The 24,412-nt window shown below is 38.6% G+C and overlaps 3 protein-coding genes and 2 long non-coding RNA genes across 20 annotated transcripts in view; 2 read left to right on the top strand and 3 right to left on the bottom strand.

Annotated features, from left to right (window-relative positions):
- Window positions 1–600: 600 nt before the first annotated feature.
- TXNL4B (thioredoxin like 4B) lies at window positions 601–2,248 on the top strand. The gene is made up of 3 exons (XM_084522433.1): window positions 601–937; window positions 1,288–1,439; window positions 1,892–2,248. The coding sequence occupies exons 1-3, from the start codon at window positions 806–808 to the stop codon at window positions 2,055–2,057; spliced, it is 450 nt and encodes a 149-aa protein (XP_084378559.1). The 5' UTR covers window positions 601–805; the 3' UTR covers window positions 2,058–2,248.
- Window positions 2,159–24,412, top strand: part of SENP7 (SUMO specific peptidase 7) — a 44,979-nt gene continuing 22,725 nt past the window's right edge. For 2 of the 16 annotated variants that reach the window (XM_084522191.1, XM_084522201.1), the window contains exons 1-6: window positions 2,159–2,256; window positions 8,588–8,632; window positions 11,100–11,207; window positions 13,428–13,522; window positions 18,989–19,186; window positions 20,731–20,928. In XM_084522191.1, the coding sequence (XP_084378317.1) occupies window positions 2,251–2,256; window positions 8,588–8,632; window positions 11,100–11,207; window positions 13,428–13,522; window positions 18,989–19,186; window positions 20,731–20,928 (650 nt within the window). In that variant the 5' untranslated portion in view covers window positions 2,159–2,250. Of the gene's footprint in view, window positions 2,257–7,089; window positions 7,113–7,599; window positions 7,671–8,587; window positions 8,633–11,099; window positions 11,208–13,427; window positions 13,523–18,988; window positions 19,187–20,730; window positions 20,929–24,412 lie in introns of those variants that run through there. The other 14 variants (XM_084522200.1, XM_084522199.1, XM_084522206.1 and 11 more) reach the window with 14 other exon arrangements.
- On the bottom strand, window positions 2,978–6,823 carry LOC311438232 (putative protein ARB2BP). The gene is made up of 2 exons (XM_084522403.1): window positions 6,476–6,823; window positions 2,978–4,276 (listed from the first exon to the last, which is right to left on the bottom strand). Exons 1-2 carry the CDS (start codon window positions 6,506–6,508, stop codon window positions 3,215–3,217), a joined length of 1,095 nt encoding a protein of 364 aa, XP_084378529.1. The 5' UTR covers window positions 6,509–6,823; the 3' UTR covers window positions 2,978–3,214.
- LOC311438277 lies at window positions 6,900–7,513 on the bottom strand. Its single transcript, XR_014694048.1, has 2 exons — window positions 7,211–7,513; window positions 6,900–7,099 (listed from the first exon to the last, which is right to left on the bottom strand). It is a non-coding gene; the product is annotated as an uncharacterized lncRNA (long non-coding RNA).
- LOC311438274 lies at window positions 15,965–18,951 on the bottom strand. Its single transcript, XR_014694047.1, has 3 exons — window positions 18,341–18,951; window positions 18,156–18,241; window positions 15,965–16,357 (listed from the first exon to the last, which is right to left on the bottom strand). It is a non-coding gene; the product is annotated as an uncharacterized lncRNA (long non-coding RNA).

A 24,412-nucleotide genomic window follows, 5' to 3' on the forward strand; every position in this document is an offset into this window, starting at 1 on the left:
ATTCATGATTCTGTGATACCGTAACTCATCAAAATTTGTGACCGAGTTTTCATTTTTTCCTTTCATTAAGATAAAACTAACAAAAATACCTCAGTGTGAAGCCAAGAGAAAATGCTTAAGTGTTACAAGAGAAATATTTGTAATTTGAGATCTAAGTATTAAATATCCCAACAAAATTAATAATCTGAGAATGTCTGCCATCCAACTGGAGAAGCCAAGGGACAGACTCCTCAAATAACTTCTATTACTGGAGCTCCAGTGAAACTGAAAGACAGATTTCCACAATCTGAACACCTGATCGCAGCTTTTGATAACAACCAAGTTATTTTTCTACACAGCCAACCTGCAGCGTTTGAACCACCTCTTGGAGAACCTAGAGCTGCAGCACCACAACCGCTTTTCTCATTTTATTTTTTTTTTAAAACACGATTTCCCCCTAACTTCCAACGCGGACCACGCCAAACCCCTAACGCTCCCCCGAGCACCGCAGAGCGTCCCCAGAGCCCTCCCGGGAGCCTTCCAGGGCGCCACGAGGGCGCCATGAGGCCTCCTCCTCCCCTCAGCGCCCCGTACCCGCACCTGCCTCCTCCCCGCGTCGCTAAGGGCCGCCGCCGCCGCCCGCCGCCATTTTGTGCTCGCCGTCAGCGGAAAGGGCAGAGCATGCCCGGGGAGGAGCCAGGCGCCGTCGCTCTCCTCACCCCCCGTTAGGGGCTGGCTCGCTGCTTTAATTTTTTGACGCTTTTTTTTTTTTTTTAATTGTTAATCCTTCGGTGGGGGGCTTCAGCGGAAGCTGCGGTCTGTCACGATGAGTTTTCTGCTGCCCAAGCTGAGCTGTAAGAGGGAGGTGGATCAGGCGATAAAAAGCGTGGCGGAGAAGGTTTTGGTGCTCCGGTTTGGAAGAGATAACGATGCTGTTTGTCTGCAGCTCGATGATATTGTAAGAGCGTTTCCACCCCCCCCCCCCCCTTTTTTTAAATAAATAAACTCTGCGGGTATACCTGTTGCGCACAGGAGAAGGTCGTGTTGCTTTTGGATAAGATGGGGCCTTACGAAGAGGGTGATTGCATGCTGACAATTAGGTGTTAAACGAAATAATGCCATAAACCATTTGAAAGTTAAGCAGATGTTTATGTTATCGAATGGGCATACAAAGCTTTTGAAGTCAAAAAGGTGATATTCTAGCCCTGCTTTAAGTTATAAGGTGTAATGGAAATGGGCTTTATGAAGCTTTCCACCTTTTTCCATCTTGTGTGTTAACCTATTTGTCACCTTTCTCACTTTTTTTAGCTTGCAAAGACAGTTCATGACCTAAGTAAAATGGCAGTCATCTACCTGGTGGATGTGAACAACGTTCCTGTGTACACCCAGTATTTTGACATCAGTTATATTCCTTCTACAGTATTTTTCTTCAATGGACAGCACATGAAGGTTGACTATGGGTATGTCATCCTACCTGATGTTATCTGTTACGTCTGTAATAATCAGCAGTCTCTCTCTGGGTTACCTTGTCTACAGGACATAATGTTTGAAAACTGTTCTTGACAACATCTGCTTTAGATAACCGTGAGAAAAGGCAGAAGGACATAAAGCTAAAAAGTATTTTGAAATATGCTGTAATTCAATAAGTATATGTCAGTCGTGAAATTTATCTGACTCTACAAGAAATAGCATGGGTAAAATCTTTGACACAATGCTGTACCTTCTTGGATTTAGGATGTCAAGTGTCAGCATATTCCAGATTTGGCTCTGACATTACTACTGCTGTGGGTTTCTTTCGGAATGACCAAGTCAGAATCCTTAATTTCATTATACAGCTTTTCTTACCTTCAAGTGTTTTTGCTTTGAACACTTTAATGTTACAATTCTGCCTTTATCTTATGCTTATCTTTAGGTCTCCAGATCACACCAAATTTGTAGGAAGCTTCAAAACAAAGCAAGACTTTATAGATCTGATTGAAGTGATTTACCGTGGAGCAATGCGTGGAAAGCTCATTGTAAGAAGTCCTATCGATCCTAATAACATTCCTAAATATGACCTTCTCTACCAAGGAATTTAATGAGCTGGCCTGAGAGAAAGAACTGTGGAACTGACAGATATTCTAGGTAACTTTTTGAGCATTTTTAACAACTTCCGACACTGTGGGACATTTCAAGCATTTGCATTGAAGGATCATATTGGTCTCCTTCTGAAGACAGATGTTCTGTCACCTAATACTTCTCTTGTAAATAAAGCTGTGTTCAACATGTAGAATGCTTGTAAGTGGCTATTCTTTGAGTTGCACACTGACTGGCAGCTATAGAACAGACTTGTTGCATGCATGCGCTATGACAGCATCTCCATTGCAATTTTCTTGAAGGAACTGAACAGTGTATTCTAATAATAGCTTATTTACTTCAACTTTCATTCAAATGTAACATCAGCCCATCTAGCTTAATTTAAAAAGCTGTGGTTGCTATTGGAAGTGTTTACCTGACTGTTCACATTTCCATCTGTTCTTGAATAATGGGGTGGAAACTTCTTTCTATGTTAGTAAGCATGACTAAAATTGCAAATAGGTATAAATATGAAAGGGAATTTGACTCTTCTCTGTAACCAATGTTACTGTTCAGTATTTTTTTTTTGACTGAGATGGGAACTGATGCTGTAGGAAAAGCTTTTATCGCCCTTCAGAGTTCTTTTGCAGACATGGACCATTTTCAGTTCCCACAAGATTTAACAAGTGAACATTTCAAGGAGGAAGGTGGATCTTACAGCTCTGAAAAGATTTTTAAACACTGTATGACATGCACTAAGAAGTAATCTTGCTGTAGGCAATAGGATAATTCAGAGTGCTAGTTCCTTTGCATGCCTTGTATACTCCAGAACTGTACTTTTACTGAAAGCTATGTACTTAACAAATCAGTTTTGCTGATAGTTTCATCTAATTATAGAGCTAAAACTGCAGGAAGTTTATTTAAAAGAAGATACAGATAAGAGTTGATATCTTAACATCTTTATTTCGTGCAACTTGCAGTTTCACAGATAGCTAAAGGAACGTGACCTGGAACTTTCAACACAGCACTCTTTTTTTTCCATAATTGTTAACTTGCATGTTTCTCAAAAAACAAACTAGCTTCAAATGTACAACTTCAAGGTTCTCCCCTGCCAAGAGCCATAGGTGCAGGGGTGGTTATGAAAGGAAGAAACTACTATCAAAGCCAAACCAGGACACCTTTATTTATTGTCTCTCTTCTTACTCGTGCTGCCTCTGGTTGCAATAGGTGAACGTGTGAAGGCTGTTGTGGTCTTAGCTTTCAGCGTGCTCTTCAGGTACTTAAAGACAGAATGCAGGCAGTAGGAAGGTGCTAAGCCATACTTCTCAGTTCCAGCAGAGACAGTAGTACAATTCACTTTCAGGAGGGACCCCACAGCTTTATCCAGAGGCTTACTGTTTGATACCCATTCACGGCAGTGTTTCAGTATCCATTCTTGTATTTGGGGATCGCTTCCAGTCTGATGCTGTATGTTGTGCAAGGAGTCAATGAATGCCACAGAGTAGACTTTATTCATGACTTCCCATTTTCTCTGCACAAGCAGGTCAACGAACACCAAGCCACCGTAGCCATGGGCAATGAAGGCCACGTGCTTGGCTGCACTCTTTGAAATGAAGTGATCCCATACATACATGGTGTGCTCCTCAGGGCTGCTGCTGCACCGCTTGGGGATCCACTGACAGGACTGGGTAGAAGTCAGCGATTCTTCTCTGGCAGAAAAACTTTGCCTCTCCCTTTCCATCTTCAGGTCAACAAGGTTGTCATTGGGATTCAGTACGATCACCCCCCCATGGCTCTGGAGGGCCATTTTGATGAATGGTATTTGAGTTCCGTGGTTCAGGCCCTCCCTGATGATGGTCTTTTGCCTCCACTGCCCAGCATGGAAAACTCCACGGTCCTGAAGAAGCACAATTATGCTAGAGGAACTTGTTAGTGCTTTCTCACTCATAAAAAAGAAGCTTCTTGGTTCATCCTCTGTAGCATCAGTAGGAATATAAACTTTCTGCAGTGTGCAGACTCTTTCTAGGAGCTCATAAACATATTGAGTAATCAGATGTCCCAAGACTTGATAGCGTTCATGATTCTTCTCATGTGAATTCTTGTAATAATTGAAAACAAAGGACTCATTTGTGTCCAGATGCCTCAGTTCCCCTTTTGTATTGAAGTCATACTTTAGTTGCTCTTGGTACTCTGAACCCTCTACTAGTTTCCACAAGCTTAGTTCACGCTCTGTTTTTAACCACTGCAAATTAAGAAAACTATGTCAACGTAAGGATAGGTCTCCATACAACAGTGACATAAAGATGACCTGTTGTAATTCACATTTAAAAGCAGTTACATACCAAGCATTCATTGCTTTTGGTGGTCTGTAGTAAACCAGCTGCTTGTAAAGCCTGTTACAGATTGCAGTTGCTAAATTTCAACAGCAGTATATTGATGTTAATCTCTCTGGTTATTACTGATCTTCGTAAGCATTTGCCACGTGGAAATTATTGAATCAATGACAGAATGAAACAGCCATTGTGACCCAGGAACAAGGAGAAGATATACAAATCCATACAGCAGTTTTTCATGATATTACACTATGGCCTCTGGTTTCAACTAAAGTAATTTTTCAGTTCATGTGACTGATCAACAGATAAGAATTATACCAGGAAGAAGTTTGCATACAACAGAATATTCTAGTTAACCATAACCTTCTATTTTCCCAATAACTCTTCAAATCTGTTCAATCTACTACTGACTGTTGTTGTGCATGTAAAATTGCAAACATGAGGTTACCCTTGGTGTGCTTAGACTCCTTCTATAGATTTTTTTTTTTTGTTTAATAGAGATTTGCTAGCATTCAATTCCCACAAATACAAGCATTTTTAAGCTGTGTCTATCGTTTAACACACTGATTGGATTTTGCCAAATGGTTTGTAAGAAGTTATATTTGGCAAATACATTGGTACAAGACAATACATCTTTCAGTTTTTCTTGAACTACCAGGATCACTGAGAATGCAATAAATCACATTGATTATGTTAAAACTACAACATTTGGTATTGGTGATTACTAGGACAGAAAGTGATCTGAAAACTTTTGTTTAAATGGCTTGTGTTGGAGCTCAACTCCTTTACAGAATGTAAGTTCCCTTCAGTAAGCTGCTTAGCACATTGAAAATTAGCTCTTACGCTTCCAAATTAAAAAAAAAAAAAGTGCACTTCTTCACAAAACAGCATATATACATTCTCCCTTTAAGTCATCTCCGTAAGGGTTTGAGGTGTTAAGCCATCCCTTTAGGGGCATTTCAGTCTTTAATTAATAGAGAATAAGCTAGAAAATGCTACCCTCCCCTTTGTTATATATATATATATATATTATTAAAAATACACTCAGAAAAGGATAAAAAGCAGATTCAATAATATATAAACTATACCATATAAATGTGATTATACATATTATTTATGTGTATGACATATCATATATAAAAATATATTCAGTAAGGACATATTCGTGTTGTTTTCCCTAAAAATTAAGTGTAAGAAAAATGCACATGGCTTAAGGAAAGATGTCTGTGGGGAAGAGATACTCACAAAGAAAACATCCTAAAACAAATAAGAATTGGTAAATACAGTTTCCTCACAGGCTGTCTTGCTATCCAGCACTTCTCTCTCTCTTTCTCTCCTCCTCTGTAGGAGGCTGTAGGGCATATTTTTCCAGCACACTACAAATACCAAGTTACTACACTCTTCAAGCCACTCTTGACAGCAATGCTTTTCCAATTCCAAAGCAAAACAACAACATATGATGCCAAATTAAGCCCTGTGTATGTAACACTGGACACCTACTTAAATCTGTTTTACAGAGTATTGTAAAAGCTTTCAGAAGATTTCAAGAAGCAAGTACACAAAAATACACTTTTACATCAAGCGTAGGTACGACTTGCCTTCCTCAGATTGCATTCAAGGTGTGAACTGAAGTGATATGAAGCAATTAGTAATATCAATAACTAGGTTATTGCTTAAGAGCATTCGTTTGATGAACAGCACCTTAGAACCTTACTGTTTTCTCTAGACTAATGTTTTATTCTTGTAATATCACAGAGTTAAGCCACAACAGTAATTTATTGTTTTAGTTGTAGTTGCAAAATGAGTTTCTTTTTACTAAATCTATTTTCTAAATCAGTTTTGATTTCTGCTTCTTTAATTGTTTATATATAAACATAATATGTTGTATTCTGGTAGCCGTCATAAGTTTTGATTTTAAACAATATTGTTGGGTAAGAAAAAAAAAACACTATCTTGCTACTCAGACTGTAAGATGTTTCACCATTAAGCTTGGTTAGTATTTGTGCAGCATTTAGCAAATTATAAATGCTACTAGAGTATAAATCATAGAAGCAGTATGAAATTTGTTATTTTAAAAAATTCTTGTAGCAAAGCTCAGCAGTACCTACCAAGAGTTCTGTAAAATCTGTCATCATCATCATAGATAGCGATCTTTTTGACTTGGGGGGGTGTAAATAATTTCTCCATAATATGAAAGGAAACCCATGTGAGTTCACATTTCCTTTCTTTTTATACGTTATTCTGGGGTGTGCCTATGAAATACATCAGTTGTCGACTATTGAGGCCATCTGAAGTGTTAAGTATTTCAGATGTTTCCAGGTTACCAGTTACTATCTCATGTTTTACACCTGAGCATAAATTAAAGCTAAGTCTCCTTGATGTGAAAGTAAACAAGCGTCAAAACTATTTTTTTTTTCCCCACAGCTTCCCATTACTTGATATAAATAATTTATAACAAGAGGAAATAGCTGCTATTATTTTAAAAAATTACATGTCAAAGTTACAATTCTGAAGGTATGCTAACAAAAAAAAAAAAAAAGTTTTTATTGTAAAGGGATTTCCAAAGACATCAGCTGAGGGTGTTATGTTGCTGGATGCTGATCTTGGTGGTGTTCAGTTGCAGGATTTCTTTGGCTTCAGCACTGAGGTAGGAGAGCGGTTTCGGTGTGTGTGACAGGGGAGGCGCGCGGGTTGAAGGGCAGTACGGGAACAATCCATCTCCAGGATTCTGACTAAAATGGAGATGTAAGTGCAATTAGTAAAACAAAATACAATTTAAACTTTTTTTTTGTTGTTGTTGGATGTTACTTAAAAAAAATATATATTGGAATCTTTTATAGTACTTTCACAAACGTTAGCGTTGCCTCCCTCCCTTCAATGCTTGTCAGCGCGTGCTGCAACTGTTGTAACGGATTTCCAGAACTACTGATTTTATTACAACTGATCGGTTCGGCGGACGGAGGCCGGTTTGTGCAACCACGCAGCTGTCACTTGCTCTACGTCATTTATATACTGTTGGTTTTTATTTTTATTTTCATTTTTCCCTTTAACACTTGGCTATGAGCCAGAAAGTTAAAACCCAGAGGGGCGGCCGGCAGCGCTGCGAGGGAGAAGTGGCGGGAAGGGGCCGCCCTGAGGGGCCGCCTGTGAGGGGAAAGGGGGGAGCGTGAGGCGAAGGGGCGGTGAGGCGAAGGGGCGGCCGTCGCGGGGCGGTTCTCCCGGGTCGGGCGGGGCCATGCCCGGAAGCAGCCGGGGGAGCTGCGCAAGGCGGCGCCGGGGCCTGGGTGAGCAGCAAGGAGAGTGGTGGGTGCTGAGGGGGCTGCCCGATGGGGTCTTGGGGCGGGAGCTGCGGCCGCCCGAGCCCCTGAACCGCCGCCGGGGGAAGGAGGATCAACGGGGAGGAGAGGGGAGGCGGGCTGTCTGTGCCACAAAAGCGAAATCGCCAGGGGTTGCGAGGCTGAGGGGAGAGCGCAGTAAATGCCGTCGACCCCTCGTGTCAGCCCGTCGCGCTTGTGGGGGGGAACGGGGAGTGGGAGCACGGCTGGGGGCTGGGGGCTCCGCGTGCCCCCCGGGCTGTCAGCGGGTCCCCGCCTGGCCGGCACCGCTCGGCCTGCTCGCCCGGCCTGACAGCAGGGCGCCGGCTGGGAGAAGCCGCTGGGGAAACACCCCCAGCCTGGCTTAAGGGGTGTTACCGGCTTTTTGGGGGTCTGGAGGCTGGGGGCGAGGTTTGAAGGTCTTAGATGCGTCTTTGAGGCACGTAGAGTATTGACAGGGAGAATAAACCCTTTGGAGGGCTGGAAGTTGTGAAGCGGTGTTCTTCCCTTGATGAAGGCTTTGATCTGTTAACAGAAACGCTTGAGTTTTGTTATTATTGTTATCAGAGCTGTTGTAGCATTTCAGATGTCTTTCTGTGATGCCTTTTCACTTCGTAATCAAAGCCTGAATTATTCTCTGGGTAACTAATAAGTGAATTTAAGCAGTATATATATTCAGTAAAGATAAATCCTAGAGAAAACTTTGCTAACTCATCTTTTTGCACTTACAATCCAGAGCACTCCGCAGGCACATGTCTCTTTTGTATAGTGCCTGTCAATTTCTTTGTGCTGGCTTCCTTAAAAAGGAATTTCTTGTTTTTGCTTAGTACCTACTACTGTGATCTTAATTCCCTCTGAATAAATAAAATACAGTCTGCTAAGCTTGTTTTAATTTTTTTTTTTCAGAAGAAAATCATGGATGGAAGAACGTCATCTTCAAGTCAAGTCAATGTAAGTTGTTGTACAATTTACAACATGCAACATAGGCTTTCAGCCTATGGCTATCCTAGTGTGTCCTGATGTGTTTGTGTAACCAGATTCATTCACTAGTGGTCCTGCTTTCACTTCTCTGGAATCTCTTTCCTGAGAACCGGTTTATGTAGTGGCCTTCAGTACCAATGTCTGCTGCTGAACACACTAATACACAAAAGGGTTAACCTCCGATTTAACATAAACACGCTCTTCAGGACAGCGTTAAGTCCCAAGCAACATCTAAAATATTAAGTAAGAGGAAGAGCCACGTAACTGGTTTTCTGCAGAGATGTGTTCAGAGACACTGTATGCTAGTGTTTTCTAAAATATCTATGTTAATAGTAGTTTCTCGTAATGGCAGCACTCGTGAAAGCAAATTGTAGGGCACAGCAGCTGGTTTGATCGGGTAAGGTCTGCCTGGTGGCTTGGAAATGAAGTCCTTTCCAGTGCCTTGTTTACACATGATTCCTGACCCTTGCTCCTACTGCTCTGAACATCCTGAAAAGTACTGCTGGTTGGGATGAGCAATCTGCTAAATGTATATGCGCATGTATACATTGATTCAGCCCCTTTCTCGTAGAGGAAAGCTGATGCAACTTGCATACATTGCAAATGCCATAAATTCAGACCTGTGTTGGGTACCTGTTCACTTTGTGCTTGTTCCAGAAGTTATTTGTGGCCATGACTAACCAAGATCTTAACAAGTGCAAACATTTACAAAATAACATAGAGTGAGGTGGAAATGTTGCTGATGAACGTATCTTGTGCTCTTTATCCCTTTCTGTCTGTCCATCTGTTTTTTTTTTTTCTGTTTTCTGAGTCTGACTTAACCTGTTCTTAATGTTGTATTATTACAGTGGTCATCCGAACCTCAGTAACATGAAATGTATATTAATTTTTTTTTCAATTACGTGCTGTCACAAAGCTTATAACCTGTTGCCTGACTAGTGGTTTCTGTGGCATTTGGAAGCAAGGAATTTGCTGCTGATACACAGGTTGGAAGAGGAGAAGTTTGTAAACCATTTCTTCAAATAAACAACCCCCCTAACTGTAGAGATTCTTGATTATGAAAAATTATCTTTTCCATCCTTAAAAATTCATTGAAGGGTAGGGGAGATACATTTATTTAAAGTTGATGCCTGTGTATTATTACACTTACATCCTTTATAATTTGAGGAATCTGGTATTGTATTTGACTATAAGAAGCAGGTTGAGGTACAGTATAGAAATACAGTATAGAAATTCGGGCCTGAAAGTTCACTAAAAATATATATGTTTTTGTTTCAAAGAAGTTACAGAGGGAAAAAAAAAGAGCACTTTCAGTTCAAATTATAGAATTGAAGGATTATCTCATTGGTGATACCATGTACTTCAGTTATGATCTGAAAGTTATGATATGTATATGGAGCTGATGAATGCAGATTCTGTTAATTAAGTTTAGCCTTATTCTTCTAAAGTCTTTACTTGTACTTTCATGTTGCAAGATAGGACATCTGGCATCCATCAAACTCAATTCATAAATGAATTTTGCAGTAGCCATCATATAGAGTAGCTTCAACCTTTTCTTGGCTGACATACTGATCCTGTGAAAGGTATCAGCACTACATTCCATTGCTGATGCACATGAATCTGGTCATATTTGCAGTGGTAAGGCTTTACATCTCAGGATACCTGGAGAAATGTCAAGGCTTCCATTCTTGTGTTTAGCTGAGATTATTTAATGGGTTTAATCAACTTGATAGAAAATGTAACCCTTTTCTTGTCTCGATGAACTTGCAGCAATTCAGCTTGATTATTTTTGTTTTGAATGCCAATAAATTATTTCCTACGTACTTTTTTTTTTTTTTTTTTGAACTGGTAAACTAAGAATTAATAAATGCTTCCTCTTCAGTACTTAAATTGGAAATACCAGTTTCATTTTTGCAGAGGTTGGGAATGACAACAGCTGATAGTATTTTGAGTACCGATGCTAAATAATCATACTAAAGCACTGATACTATTACGAGATATAAATGCTCTTTTTTTTTGAGTGAGCAAACCTCATATGGTTCAGCTATTTTGTTTTTTCTTTATTGTTCTTTAAACTGATACGTGAGGGTTAATCTATAGTGTAAGTAAACTAGAGGGCAGTGAGAAAACTCAGTGCCAGTAGATTTGTTTTCACCTCTTGGGCATGTAGTTGAGGCCATTGTAAAGTTAATGAAATATGAGGAGTCTTCCTGTGTTTTTTTTAAGAAATTTAATCTGTTAAAACTAGCTCCTCATGTGGTATGACTTGATTTATGATGAAGCATCAATGAGAATGTATTGTTCAAGTCAAAGGTCAGTGCTTTACTTGCAACTTTTTGTCTCATGGTTACAAGAACTTTGTACCTGGCAGTAAGTCAGCTCATAGCACCAGCAGATAATTAAGTTTTATCATGTGTGTAACATCCTCTATTTTCAGTTTCGTATCCCAAAGAAGAAACCAAACACCAAGTCAGAGGATGTCCAAGTTCAGTCCCCTTTGACAAGGCTCCCAGGCTCCCACCATTGGGACTACCCTTTAAAAGAGGTAAACAGAAGTTCTTCAGAGCATAAAGTATGTAGGAAAGTTGCATGGGTGTTTTATTCTGGTTCGGAGGTTGGATATTTTTTTTTGTACTTCCTTATACCTATGTGACCAGTAACTGACCTAGATTAACTAGGAAAGTGAAGTGTGTAGGTAGGTCTGGAATGTATCTGCAAGCGTACAGCTACAGAAATGGAAGCCTGTGCTGTGTTACTAGCCTAAATAATAAAAAAGCAGAGTTGGTCCTCAGATGGAGTTGACAGAAGGTTTCCATTTTGTTAAAGCCAATCTCAAGTGCTGAAGTTCTCTCTTACACCATGAATTTAAAGGCACGTACATGTTTTTGTTGTTCCATTGTTTTCTGACTTGGGTTACTTACCCAAGCTGGTTTTATTATGCTATGGAAGTTGCTTTCACATTCGGTTTTCAGTTGGTTATTATTTGTCTCTAAGAGCTGAAACTCTAAGAGAATAGTTGAAATACAACATGAGTTTTCATAGAATTTTAAGTCTTAATGCAGAAGTAACTAATTTCCATATTAAGACTGTAAATGGCATTATCATAAATGATTTTCTTGATTATCTGGGTCAGGCATAGAAGCAAACAAGTACAAAATCTGTTGGAAATTGACTAAGTTTTTTTTAAATGCCATACTTAAGAAATGTGTTTTGCTGCTCCTGACTCCTTCAGCTCAGGACATTGAGAGTTTGTTGCCAGTTTTACTGCTTTCAGAACCATGTGGCTAGACAAAACAGCTCCTCTACAGAGAAGTTGTCAAAACCTGGTAAGGAAAGTTAGGAATTCTTGTAACTTACAGGAGTGCTGGTATTGTGACCCAGTTCTCATGGTAGGCCCTGTTATGTTCTGTACTGATAAAGCAAGCAGAGCATGCAGTTGTAGTAGGGCTTTGAACTAGGAAGTCATACCCTGGAGTTAAAAGCAGCAGCCTCTTAGGCAGAGCCAGGTAGCACCAGTACAGAATTTTTCCTGTCTTTCTCTCTGCCTATACAAAAATGGTGACTGGACTGGGTGAATTGAAAAATCGTTTCCTATTTCCTCTATGTCTTGTCTTCAATTTCTTGTTTTCCTTACCTTCTATGTATTTCATATTTTTCCATGCATAAGGGGTCTTCATATGCTATAAATGAGTCTTTTTTATATTCTCTTGTAAAAAGAGAGAACTCAGGAGTTATTGTAATTAAATCTTTATTCTATACACAGGACCAAACATCTATCCAAGCTGTATTTAGCATTGAGTGTTGGCTCAACATCATTAGAAAAAATGTTGTGTAGCTTTCATTGATTTTGAGCATATAGGTTTGTCACATGCTCTCCTCAGAGCACTGATTGTTGAGCTACATGGTGTTTGGAGGCAGAAGGAGGGGAAAGCACCTTCTTGCTTCCAGCTGTTGTAAAACTGATTTTTTGTTTGTTTGTTTGTTTGTTTGTTTTTTTCATTACAGTCAGTTTGGTAAGGAAAAAGTATGATTTTGTACACATCTTTGAATCTCTAAAGCATGCAAAATATGTGTAGGCATGAACCTTTCAGGCATCCTTTCACACCACACTCAAACAGAAATGATGATAACTTGGTCTGCCTTAAGCCTGACTGGCATCATTTTCAAACCTCAGTTTGGTTTATCTTTTATATGAAAAATGTGAGGATAGAGTAGAGAGGTTTCTGGAATTCCAGAAATAACAGCATGTTTGTGGGCTTCATTGATTTAATTTGGAATTATAAATGCATTCTGGTAAGGCAAGATGACCTGGGGAAGGGCAGGTCTTGCTTCTGTCACACTATGCAAATATCAAACCTTCAGCTAATTCCTAATTAGAATTATGCATCTGTGAGTGGAATGTCACTTGGTTAAATTCACAGAGTTAAAGTAGAGGTTATTTCACTAAACTGCAACTATGTGAAAAAAGCTTAATATTTAAGTATCTTTTTGGGATAGTGCTCCCTTTAGATAGGGGAGTAATTGAATTGTCCTGTATTAATTCTGGAGGAAAAAAGAGCAAGTTCCCAGCAAGATCAGGCAATACACACATTCTTTATAGTAAATAAACTCATGTTACAAAATTGCTGTATATGTTCCTTGCATCTCTGCTCTATCTGATCAGTTGACTTGTTTCGATGTCTGGCGTTGTTCATTTTTCAGGTGTAATGTCCGTTATGACACTTGGGTCTGTTGGAACTTTCCAACTTTATTTGTTTTATTTCAGTGGAGATTAAGTGCCAGCAACAGAGGGACTTATGCAAAAGGAAAAAGGCAAAGGGACTGTGACAGATGCAGCTCTAATGATGAAGAATCAATTGGGTAAGAAGCCATTTCAAAATTAGTTTTTCTGTTTGTATTTTCTGAAATTTGTAATCTTCCTTGAATACAGGTATTATTGGTTTCTAGTTAATTGGGTCATGTGGAGATGGTTTTCAAGCTGGTAGCCCATCTTCAGAGAATATAATGTTTCAGTGACTTAATGACACTAAATTATGAAGCAAGCATACCTTTTTTTGCTTCAACACAAGGTTGCAACATCAAAATGAGAATGGAACACTGACTGGAGGAATTACAGTTTGTTGACCTGCTTACAATCTTGAAAAGTATCCAAGAAAACTCTGAAGCTTTACAGTCATTGTAGACAAATGGAAATGAAAATGGAGAAATAGATTGTGACAGTAGCCAAGAAGCATAGTGACTTCATGAAAGAGTTAATTTTATTTATCTTAATGAAGCAACTATTGTTCCATAAATCATGGAAATAATTGCATGATTTTTGCCCCATTCTCTGCCCTGTTTTCTGACTGGAATTTAACTTGGTCATAAATGATTTATTGTAAGGAGAGACTTAGAAACAAAGATCACGAGAATGCATAGTGACAGTAGGTGTTCTGTCACACTTGCATTTACTGTGAAACCAGGAAATAAGTCTTCAAGGCAAACTCTTAGCTCCTCACTTTTTTTTTTGAAGTATGATCTTAATTAATGGTAGCTAATACCAAATCCTTAGGGAGGTATATTTCATCTAAAGTGTTGCCTAAGCATCGTTACTGCCACTTCTTTTAGTCAGAAGTGACTAAAGGGATGTGTTAGCACAAACTCACATTTGCTCACGGTTTAATTGAAGTTCTGGATTACAAAATGTAGTAGTTCATTGCTTCTGTTCCTTCAACTGAGAGGAAGGACCATGAGGGTTGGAAGTGGTCATAAAACGTGACTGCTTACATTCGAATACCTACTCGGGGCCTTGTGGAAAGGGACTCTGAGGTGGGTTGTTTGTGATCTCTGGACAAGGTGTCAAGGTGAGTTAGTTCCGTAGTCCCTCTGATACCATGGCGATCTCTTATATGTTTTGTGATTGTGTCAGAACAGATTAGAACTGTTTGTTAAATACAAATAGTCCGATTAGCGTTTTTGCAGGAAGTTAAGCATGATATTTATTGGTCATCTTATGTTTTTGTTTTTTTAATCCCACTTATGAAGCTTTTTTTTTTTTATTGTTGGGGAAGGGGATGACACTGTTCCAAGGGGTAACTATCACTGACTGGAAACAAAGCCAAGGGACATGCAAGTACCTCAGTTGTATTACTCCTGTATTCTCTAAGAGGGAAATAAAAACCAAACACAATCCAACAACAAAATAGTTGTTTTGAAATTCAAGCTTCTAGTCCTGGTCTGTTAAGTTTTCTTTGGGGGAAGGTAGGAGGAGTACTTAAATAAGATGGGATTCTTTCCACTCAGAATTTTAAACATTAACTGTAATATGTCACAACTGAATCGAGTACCACCCTGAGACAATCCTTACATAGTGCTTCCCCTTGCCCTGATGCACACATCCAGGTTGTAATAACTTCCTGCTCCAGCAAAGCGGTGAGGCTAGTTGGAATGTTTGCCATTAAAACATTGACTTCTAATGAATTGCTGGAAGGGCAAGGTCTTAGAGTAGGAGGATGAGGACAACAGAAAGGTTTTCTGTTCCACATGATGTAGTCAATGAATGCGACAATGAGAGTTTCCCATTATTAATTGGGTATCATTTTATTCACTTGGGCTTTGAAGGGCTGAGGACCACCTAGTCTGTGTACATACTGCAAAAACGTAAATGATATATAGCAAGTCTATCAGTGGCCTTATTCTGTGAGCCCAGGATAAGTATTCAGCTATTACAGGAGCTGACAGGGGACCCTGCCATGATACATGGGATCTCACTGTTAAAATACTTATTTGTATAAAATCCGGGTTTACTGATAGAAGAATATTGGCAATGGAGATGGTTGTGAAGCCATTGTTTATTCCAAGAGAAGTTGGTAGCTTCTAGGTCTGCTTTTGATCGCACTGTAATATAGTTTTGAACAAATAGGAGCCAAGGGTTGTGACACTGATTTGTACCCAAATACAAGCATTGAGAAAGGAGCTGGATCTAGGAGCTCTGTTTCTCGTGTGCAGTAGAGGTCAGCCATTTTCTGCCAACTGATATGAATTATTTCCATCCTGTACTCTTAAGTTAGCGTAATACTTCTGCCCGTGAAGTGATTTAAGACTCGAGAGGAGCAGCTAACAGCATTTTTCACATTGCATTTTTTTTCTTTCCCATTCCTACAATTTTAAGTATGTTTTCATTACCTTTACGTATATGTGTGGAAGTGGAGAAGAGGGCATAAATAAGGTGGGTATTTGCTGTAGAAACAAAAACACTGTTTTGGTTTTCCTTCACCAAGATGCCTCCAGTCTTAGTGTTGTGCAAGGTTGCTTTCTGTCAGCAGGACTTGGTTTTGGTGCATACTTTGCTTGCTTTTTTCCTGCTTTGCATCAGTTTTTCTTTTTTTTTTTAATTCCTTTTGTGTGACTTACTCACTTCATTTTGCAGACAATTTAATAGGTAATTTAGGTATCTGTGTCCCAGTCCTCATAGCAGAGATTGGTTTTGGCATAAATGTAGGTGTTTTTCTTGCATTTCTTTGATGCTTACTCTTAGTTGCATGATTTTTCAAGAAATACCACCAGGTGCCACGTTCCCTTTTAAAAAGGGAAGCCATTGAGAGCTGCAAGCACTGTACAGCTCTGAAGATAGGTTGTAATAGATGGTTCATATGAATGTCTTCAGTCAGAAATTGGTTCCATGTAGGAAGTGATGCCTTAGTTTGATGCTGTCACCTGTCCAGATAACGAGGAAGAAAAAGATACATATTTGGCTATTTGTTGGAGGCTTTTTTCCTTACCAGGCAGGTTTCCAGTGCAAAGCTAGTTGCCTAAATGAGTGTATACTTCAAATTGCAAGATGATTTTTGTGAAGATATTTTTATTAAAATATATAAAGCCTATTTAAATCAAGGGAGTAGCAAACATTGCCACTTCAGGTCTTAATAACAATTACTAAACCAAATTGCTAAGGGACCTGGAGCCTGTCAGGATCGAACCTGATAGGAATAAGAGCAAAGGATGTCAGATTTAAGCTTCCAATCTAGCAGAACAAGTGATAGGTAATGAAGTCCAGTTGCACTGGAAATTCTTCTAACTGCTTTACCTCCTGCTGTAGGTTTTCTTTTGTCACTATGATATTGTTCAAGTCCTTAAGGGTTGGAATCTTTTCAGTTAGCTTTGTAGGTCCTGATCATACAATTAAACCGAAGACTCTGTGACCATGTGTGTTCCCAATGGACTAATTATCTTGTGAACTCAGGCTAAATTTAGTAAAATTTAATTACGGCAACTTTGTCAGAAAGAAAGAAAAGAAAACCTGTTATTTATACAACAATGAAACCTGAAAAAAAATAGTTCTGCCAAATAGTCTGTTAGCATTACTCTAGTCAGGAGGGTGGAAGGTTCCATACATTAACTTATGTTGTCTCATGGTGCTCTACTGTAATGATTTTGGTGTGTTATCAACAACAGTTTTCACCAGAAATCCAAAAGAAAGCACTTCAAGAGCTGCTCTGAAGAAAATAAACTCCTTCCCTACCAAAACCAGTACTCTTCTATTTAGTTTTCCTTTGGAAACTTGTAAGAAAAGCCCAGAGAATGGAGGACAGCGTCTATGCTTCAGCTTAAGTTACTTAGTTTTGAATTGGAACCATTTAAGTTTACTGTCCGTCATGCAGGACACTGGACTCCAGAGTGGGGTGCACACCCCCAGGAGATCTGCAAGACAACCCATTGGTGTGCAGGAAACAAGTAATTTTTGTACCATTAATAAATAAGAAATAAAATGTTTTTATCATTATTAATCATTTTTTTCAGTATTTGTTTATTAACTTATGTATTAGTAGTGTTTTGTATAACTTATAATTAAATAAACATTGTGTGATTAAAGTCTCTACTGATGGGGTGCGTGCTCAAAAAAGTCTGGAGACCGCTCGTCTAGGAAATGCATAGCAGAGCTCTTGGAGAAAGCAGGTCATTGTGCACATAAACCATGGCATTCAGCGATGCAGAGATTTGATTAAAATTGAAAAGCATTCATAGTGTATAACCAGGTTCTCCCAGTTGTGCAGTGAAACCTTACTGTCTTTCAAGTTCAGTAAGAAGTTGTGGTAATACAATACATTAGCAGGGAAAAGAAATCTCAACATGCAACAACTTACACAAGAACACCACAGAAGGATTTTGAAATATCTTCCCTGTTCACCTATCACTAGCATAGCAAATGCTAAAAAAAAAAAAAAAAAAAAAAAGCTTAAAGGCTCAAGCATACTTGTTCTCCAAGGCTTTTCATGCAAGTGTATGTTTAGTACCCCCTAGCAAATAACTGAGCTCTTGAGCTGAATGAAGCATGTCACCAGGTCTGCAGTTGTCAACCCTTTGAAGAATAGCATCTGTTTGCTTCAGCTATGTTGCTGAAACATGTAAAAGCTATGTGAACAGTACAAGTCTTTCTATAGCTGTGAAAGAAGGATTCTTGCACTAGAGGGTGAGTGATTTAGGTTAGACACACAAGCGAGAAAGGAGTTCTTACCTTGGTAATCTTTTAAAAACCATCATGCTAGCCTGAGCTTTGGTGTGCTCTTACAACTGTCCTGGGAAAACCAGTCCAACTCCCACCTGTTTGAAAATGAAATTAGTAATCTAGGATAAATCCTGACAAACCAACTATGGTACATAATGCTTATCAGTTTAAAGAAAGCTGTTCAAGATACTGACCTTGATGCAGAGTTAATTCTTTAGGTCAAGACTTCAGTATGTACCTAGCAGACTCAGAAGTTTAGCTACTTGTTTAAAGAATCATAGTAGTGAGTCTTCATTAATTTAGTAATTCGTATTTGACTGTTACTTCTTCAGTGAAATTGAAGAGATGTAATCAGTTGGAGCTTCACAACTGTGAGATTGTATTCTAAATGTTAACGTGGAAGCCAGTCTTTGTGGTTCTAAAATAAGATGCCACAAAGTGACTGCTTGTTTTCATTCCCTGAAAATACCCGATATGCTTTCAGAATAGTTTGTAAGGCCATGGTGATACTACTTCTGACGTTTTGCAATAACAAATAAGCACTGACGTTTCCATGTCCCTGTATTGAAAGTTTGCAACTTTAGAATCACATATGGATCTGTTTAGTCATTGATTACCAGAAGAAGAAACCCTGGAAGGATGGGTCGATCAACAGATCATGTTGTTATTCCTCCTCTTCAAAGAGAATTGCTTTGTAAATTGTCAGGAAAGTGAAGTTAATTCTAATGAATATACAAGTTATGATGCAGGGACAGGAAACTCATGGAAAAGCTGTGTTGAATTCATGTGACTTAACAAGCTCTCAGCACCCTATTATTAATTTATTATTATATGCATGGCAGGCAACCCAAAGTTATCTTGACGAATGTCCTGAGGACGAAAATAGGAAGAAAATACACACAGGTGCGACCTAAAACTGATGCTATTTTTTCTGATGCTGGCAAGCTGCACTCAAATCAACCACCCTCATCATCTGTTGCCAGCCTAAAGATATGGCAAATTTTAAATCCTACCCTTCAAAGTCTTTTTCTGTCTAAAAGGTACGTTGTCTTTGCCTTGTGTCACTAAAGAAAATAATTTTCCTTGCAGTTATTTTTCATGAGTAACTATTCTATGTTGTATCACAGCTGTCTTGTTTGTGAAATTTGTTCTCATTCTCCTGTTATCTGACTGGGTTGAATTCTGTTGTTCCTGGTTCCTGTTGGTAATTATCGAGAGAGATGGTACCAGGTGCGCTGTAATGGGATTTCTGATCAGATGATCCTGTACCACTGACAAGACCAATTTCATTCAGCCATGAGACTCTCAAAAAAAGATACACAAATTTTAAATTCTTGGGAAAAGAAGAGCACATCTGCATTTAACTTCCCTCTTTCTCAGGCAAGGTACCGAGTGTATTTTCACTGTTCTACAGACTACACATGAAAATACAAGAACAGGCACAAAGGAGCAGAAGAGAGACATATCAAGTCTAGTGGTCACTGATGTTTCTCTCTGAGCTTCTGACGATAAACAGTTTAGGGACTTCCTTTATTGGAGGTTGCATCCAGACTATGGTATTCTTCTGTATCACTCTTCCTCTAAATTGTATTTATAATGATAAATCATTGCATGTTACCCATGAGTCTTTGCAACAGCCTGTCCCTAATGTAGCCTCCTGATTAAAAATAGATTTGCATCTCAATGCAGGAGGAGATCTGAGTGCTCCCCAGACATCACGCAGTCTGTACTGGAGTGTGATTTGTGGGTGAATACAGGCATCAGGAGAATTATGCAGGAGATACCCAAAAGACAACATTGTTTGTAATAGATGTGAAAAAGGCCATGACAATATATCATGATCCAAAATAACTCGGACTGGAAGTGGTAGAATTTAAACCCAGTTTGAGAAAGAGGAGGGGAGTAAGTCAAAGGCTGTACAACAAGCTGGCTGCAGTTGCATTTTGCAAAATAAGTTGTGCTGCTCTTATACATCTGTGGTTCAGTGAACATCTTCATATTTTTGGCTAGCTTATTTTTGTGGTAGTCTCTTAGAGTTGCAGATGTTTTTCTGAGCCTCGCTATTTCTATATTGTAGAATCTCCCCTGAAAGTTGTGGAGGGGGAACAAAATCTAATGCTAACTTTTTGTGTATGTGCTCCTTTTTACCTGTTGACTAACTGCTTGAGGGGGTTCTGTTTTACTGGAGGCTTCTTGTTCACAGGAAAATCAAGATTGTTTGCTCCATAATTCAGAGAAATATCTACAGATATTGATTGAATTGTTTTAGAGCTGCTTTAGTGTTATTAAACAATACTTAGATTATGTATTAGAGGCAACATAGCGTGAATAATACTTTGTTAAGGTGAAATTATTTCCCTAGCCTTTTCCTTTACAAATTCTTGCCTTTATTTTTTGGCTTTATCTGCTTACCTTGGATTTTAAGTTTTTTAGTGGCATTTTGTTTCTAGGGGATTGAGAAAAGAGTAATGAATGTTGATGATGCTGGGCATTACCAAGCCCCTAAAATGCATGAATTTAACATGAAGCTTCTTTCTCTGGATTTTGGTGCAGTATTTATGATTTACTGTTATATATATGGCAGGCAACCTCAAGTTATCTTGACGAATGTCCTGAGGACGAGAATTGGAAGAAAATACATAGACAGCCACGTAATAATTGATGCTGATTTATCTGATGCTGACAAATTACAATCAGGTCAACTAGCTTCATCATCAGTTACCAACGTGCAGACATGTCAAATATTAAGTTCTCCTCATGAAAGTTCTTTTCTGTCTGAAAGGTATGTTACTCAGTGCTGATTTCACTGGTTTTCCTGAAATGACATAACTTCACAATGGAAAAGATTTGCACAGGAACAATTTTTATAATACTCCTGCCTTGAAGCAGAAGTTGAATTTCCTGAGTGCAAACTAACATCCCTCTCTGATGAGCCATTTTAACTTCACATTTATTCTGATTCAAGCTGTGCATTACATCAAGGGGCTACTCTTCTCTCAGAAGAGGAATCTGCATTTCCAGTGGATAGCTGGTTTTGATCTTTGAAGACAGACATGTAATTCAAACATAGTTCAGTTGGTTTTGTGTCCAGAATGAGTCCTGTTTTCCTGTTGCTATTAATGTGTTCTAACATGGTTTCAAGTAACTTCCGTACAGGATTTTGCCAAGCTCCTCTTTGTGATTTGTTCATTTCTTTTCTCATTAATCCATCAGAGATGTAAGTCTCATCAACAGATGACCACTGTTTAAGGGCTGTGTGTGTGTCACACTCATTGCTTAGCATCTGCTTTTCCTCTTTTCTTCCTGTGTTTACATTGATTGAACACCACAGTAATGCTTGACACACAAAACTAGCAGAAAGTAGATATTATAATTATATAAGTTTTTTTTTTTTTTTTTTTCCAGTCCAGGATGGGAGTTGAATTCACAGTAAGCTGTTTCTTCTTGCCTTTTATGGCCTTCTCTTTGCTTAACAGCAAAGTATCCACAGGAACAAATAGCTAGGTATCTGTGGGCAGAAAATAGAATGAGGAAGGAAGAGAAGAAGAATTGGTGGGGGCAGGAATAATCAACAGTTCCTAGATTAAAGAAATATTAAAAAATCTTGAGAAAAGTAAGTTATACATGTACTCTTCATTCTGATACATGAACATGTTAGAGAACATTGTAGGTGGGGAGTTTGGATTGGATTTTCTTTGTTTTGTTTTACTACAAAATCTTTAAGATCTATATTTTTTTCTTCTTTGTATTGTTTTGTACAATGGGAGGTAGTGCATTTGTAGAGAGGAAAACCCCAACTTTTTAATGTAATGCTCTACATCCAAGGAAGCATCTTGCGTGTTTTTTCAAGCTCATAGTTGAAGGGTGGCTGTTGTATATTAAGCACAAGAATGGCTTGAACTCTCCAGTACTGAAACAGCTGATAACCACTCTGCTCCGTGTAACCCTGTGAAGAGGAGAAACAGCGACAGAAATCCATTACTGACATACCAATAGAGGGAAGTTCAGACTTTTTAAATAAAAGTATGGAACTAAATCTATATTAATTTAGGTTAAGTAATGTCTGTATTTTTCCGTAGTTAATTTTCTCTTTTTAGGTAAAAAGGGTCTGAGTAATATTTTTTTTTTTTTAGTAGGTGGTTTCCTCAACTTGCTTTAGATTTGGTGGTGTTCGTTGCTTGAAGGATTAGCTTTCCTGAAATGCAGTTTTCTAATGCATGAAGTAAAAAGCTCATTATTAGCAGGAAAGCACATGAGGAGGATTTTGCACTTTACCCTCCCAGTGACCAGGGTATTAGTGCAAGTTCTAATACATATCTACATATCCTGTGGGAAATGGAGAATTTAGGGTTTGTTCCAACAAAGACACAGTTTGATCCTGGTCACCTCTCTGTAGTTCCTGTCTGTGCAAGGATACACTTGGCATGGTTTCTGATTTTGGAGTCTCTTCTGAGCAGCTGAAGCTTCCCCCTTATTATGGATATGCATATGTATGCACTTGGCCCTGTTGAGATTGTCTGGTACCATCAGAGTAACTAGAATGCAGGTTCTGTTGTACTGAACGTTGTTCCTTTGGTATGCTATGGAAATCACAAATGAAGTAAAAGAATTGTGTGTGATCAAAACAGGGGGGTCGTAAGTTAACTGTCCTCAATCAGCTAGCACTTGTGAGTTCCCTGTTTCCTTTCTTGCTTTTGATGTTACAGAGGGGATTTTGCATTGCTTTTTCACTGCAACCCAGCATGAAATCCATTTGTTTAAGTCACCACTGATCTATCGATATAATGAATTTAAGGTGGGTCTTAAATGTGAATAAACATAGGGCTGTCTAAATTTATGCTTGTTTCTCGTGGCTCTTGAGAACACTTCAGAATATACTTTCACAGCCTCTTAGGTTATGCATATACCTGTTAAGAGGTGCATTTTAAATGGAACTATCTGTGCAGACTGCAAATAAAAATAAAACCTGCACAGTTTATATATATATATACAGTAAATATGTTCAGGGAAGTCCACTAAGTGAACCATTCCTAGAAAAGTGCCCTATTTCTTGTTAAGATGTCTCAATTATAATATTGATGTAAAAGAAAATCTAAAAAACACTTAAGTATTTTCATTCAAAGCAGTCAGATTACATGTTCTGAATACAAGCATTTAAGTAGAGTCGAGAGTTCCAAAATCAAGTTTTCTGCAGTAAGGCTAGCTATTCCTTACCTAGAGCTGCCTGCTCTTTGGAAGACTCTGTCGTGTTCAATATCTAGAATGAATGATAAAGTTTATCTCCATATACTCTTCTTGTGCATATGGGCACATCTGTGGTTCTTGGCGAGTGGCAAGAGAGTTAGTAATTCCTTCGTGGTGTTTATGTAGTGTTCATCACTAATATCAGAGCACTCTGGAAATCTTTATTTACCTTCACAGCATTCCCGAAGAGCAGTCAAACTCCAGTTTACAGATATGGTGCTGAAGATCGGGCAGCTGTTCAGAAAGTGTCTAACAATTTTGGTTGTCCAGTTAAAGATGGCAAAGAGTGTTCTTTCCCTTGGTTCACGACATTCTTTACAGGTCCAAGCTCAGCTGTTTGGACCCATATGATCAGCAGTTAGCTCTTTGCAAATTGGACTGCAAAATTCCAAGTTAAACACATAATAAAAAGCTTAACACAAAATCATTTTGTACTAAGTGAGGTAACAAAAGGAGGAAAGGAACAGATTTTGCAGAGGAGCATTTATCTTTTAAATCTTCTGTTTTTTTTTTGTTTTTTTTTTTCTTATCTTCCAACTTTCACAGCAAATGAAGCAAAGGTCAAGAAGGTTAGTTTCCTGGTAAATTTTCAGAAGAGAAGTCTTGTATATTCGATGTAATTATGTTGCAGTGAGAAAATATCACGTTACCATATTGAGTTATATGTTCATAATACATACACTGGAAGCCAGAGTACAGTTACGTAAGACTTCTGTCAGCTCTAAGTAGCCTGCAGAGAATGTGTGAAGTTAAAATAGTGAAGTTAACATTTGCAACATCAGACTCAAATGTAAGGATGTCATACGGTTTAGGCTATCACTGCATCCTATCTATATATTCTCCAATATATTAAAAACAAAAATCAAAAACAAATAAAAACCCCAGATGATTACTTTCTTGTATGTCCTTATTTTTAGAATGAAGATACAAGCTCAGAAATACATGTGTAGGTTTCCTAGTTTTCCATACTGTAAACCCTGTCTATTTCTTTTCCGTTTCTTACTCATTCAGATCCCTCTCTG

Source organism: Aythya ferina, assembly GCF_964211825.1.
Source record: "Aythya ferina genome assembly, chromosome: 1".
Classification (NCBI taxonomy): domain Eukaryota; kingdom Metazoa; phylum Chordata; class Aves; order Anseriformes; family Anatidae; genus Aythya; species Aythya ferina.

Bases quoted from the DNA above. Each gene is read 5' to 3' on its own strand.
- TXNL4B (XM_084522433.1), top strand. From the start codon at position 806: ATGAGTTTTCTGCTGCCCAAGCTGAGCTGTAAGAGGGAGGTGGATCAG. The intron at 938-1,287 runs GTAAGAGCGTTT...CACTTTTTTTAG, and splicing joins GTCTGCAGCTCGATGATATT to CTTGCAAAGACAGTTCATGA. The intron at 1,440-1,891 runs GTATGTCATCCT...GCTTATCTTTAG, and splicing joins CACATGAAGGTTGACTATGG to GTCTCCAGATCACACCAAAT.
- LOC311438232 (XM_084522403.1), bottom strand. From the start codon at position 6,508: ATGATGATGATGACAGATTTTACAGAACTCTTG. The intron at 4,277-6,475 runs GTAGGTACTGCT...CTTAATTTGCAG, and splicing joins CAGATTTTACAGAACTCTTG to TGGTTAAAAACAGAGCGTGA.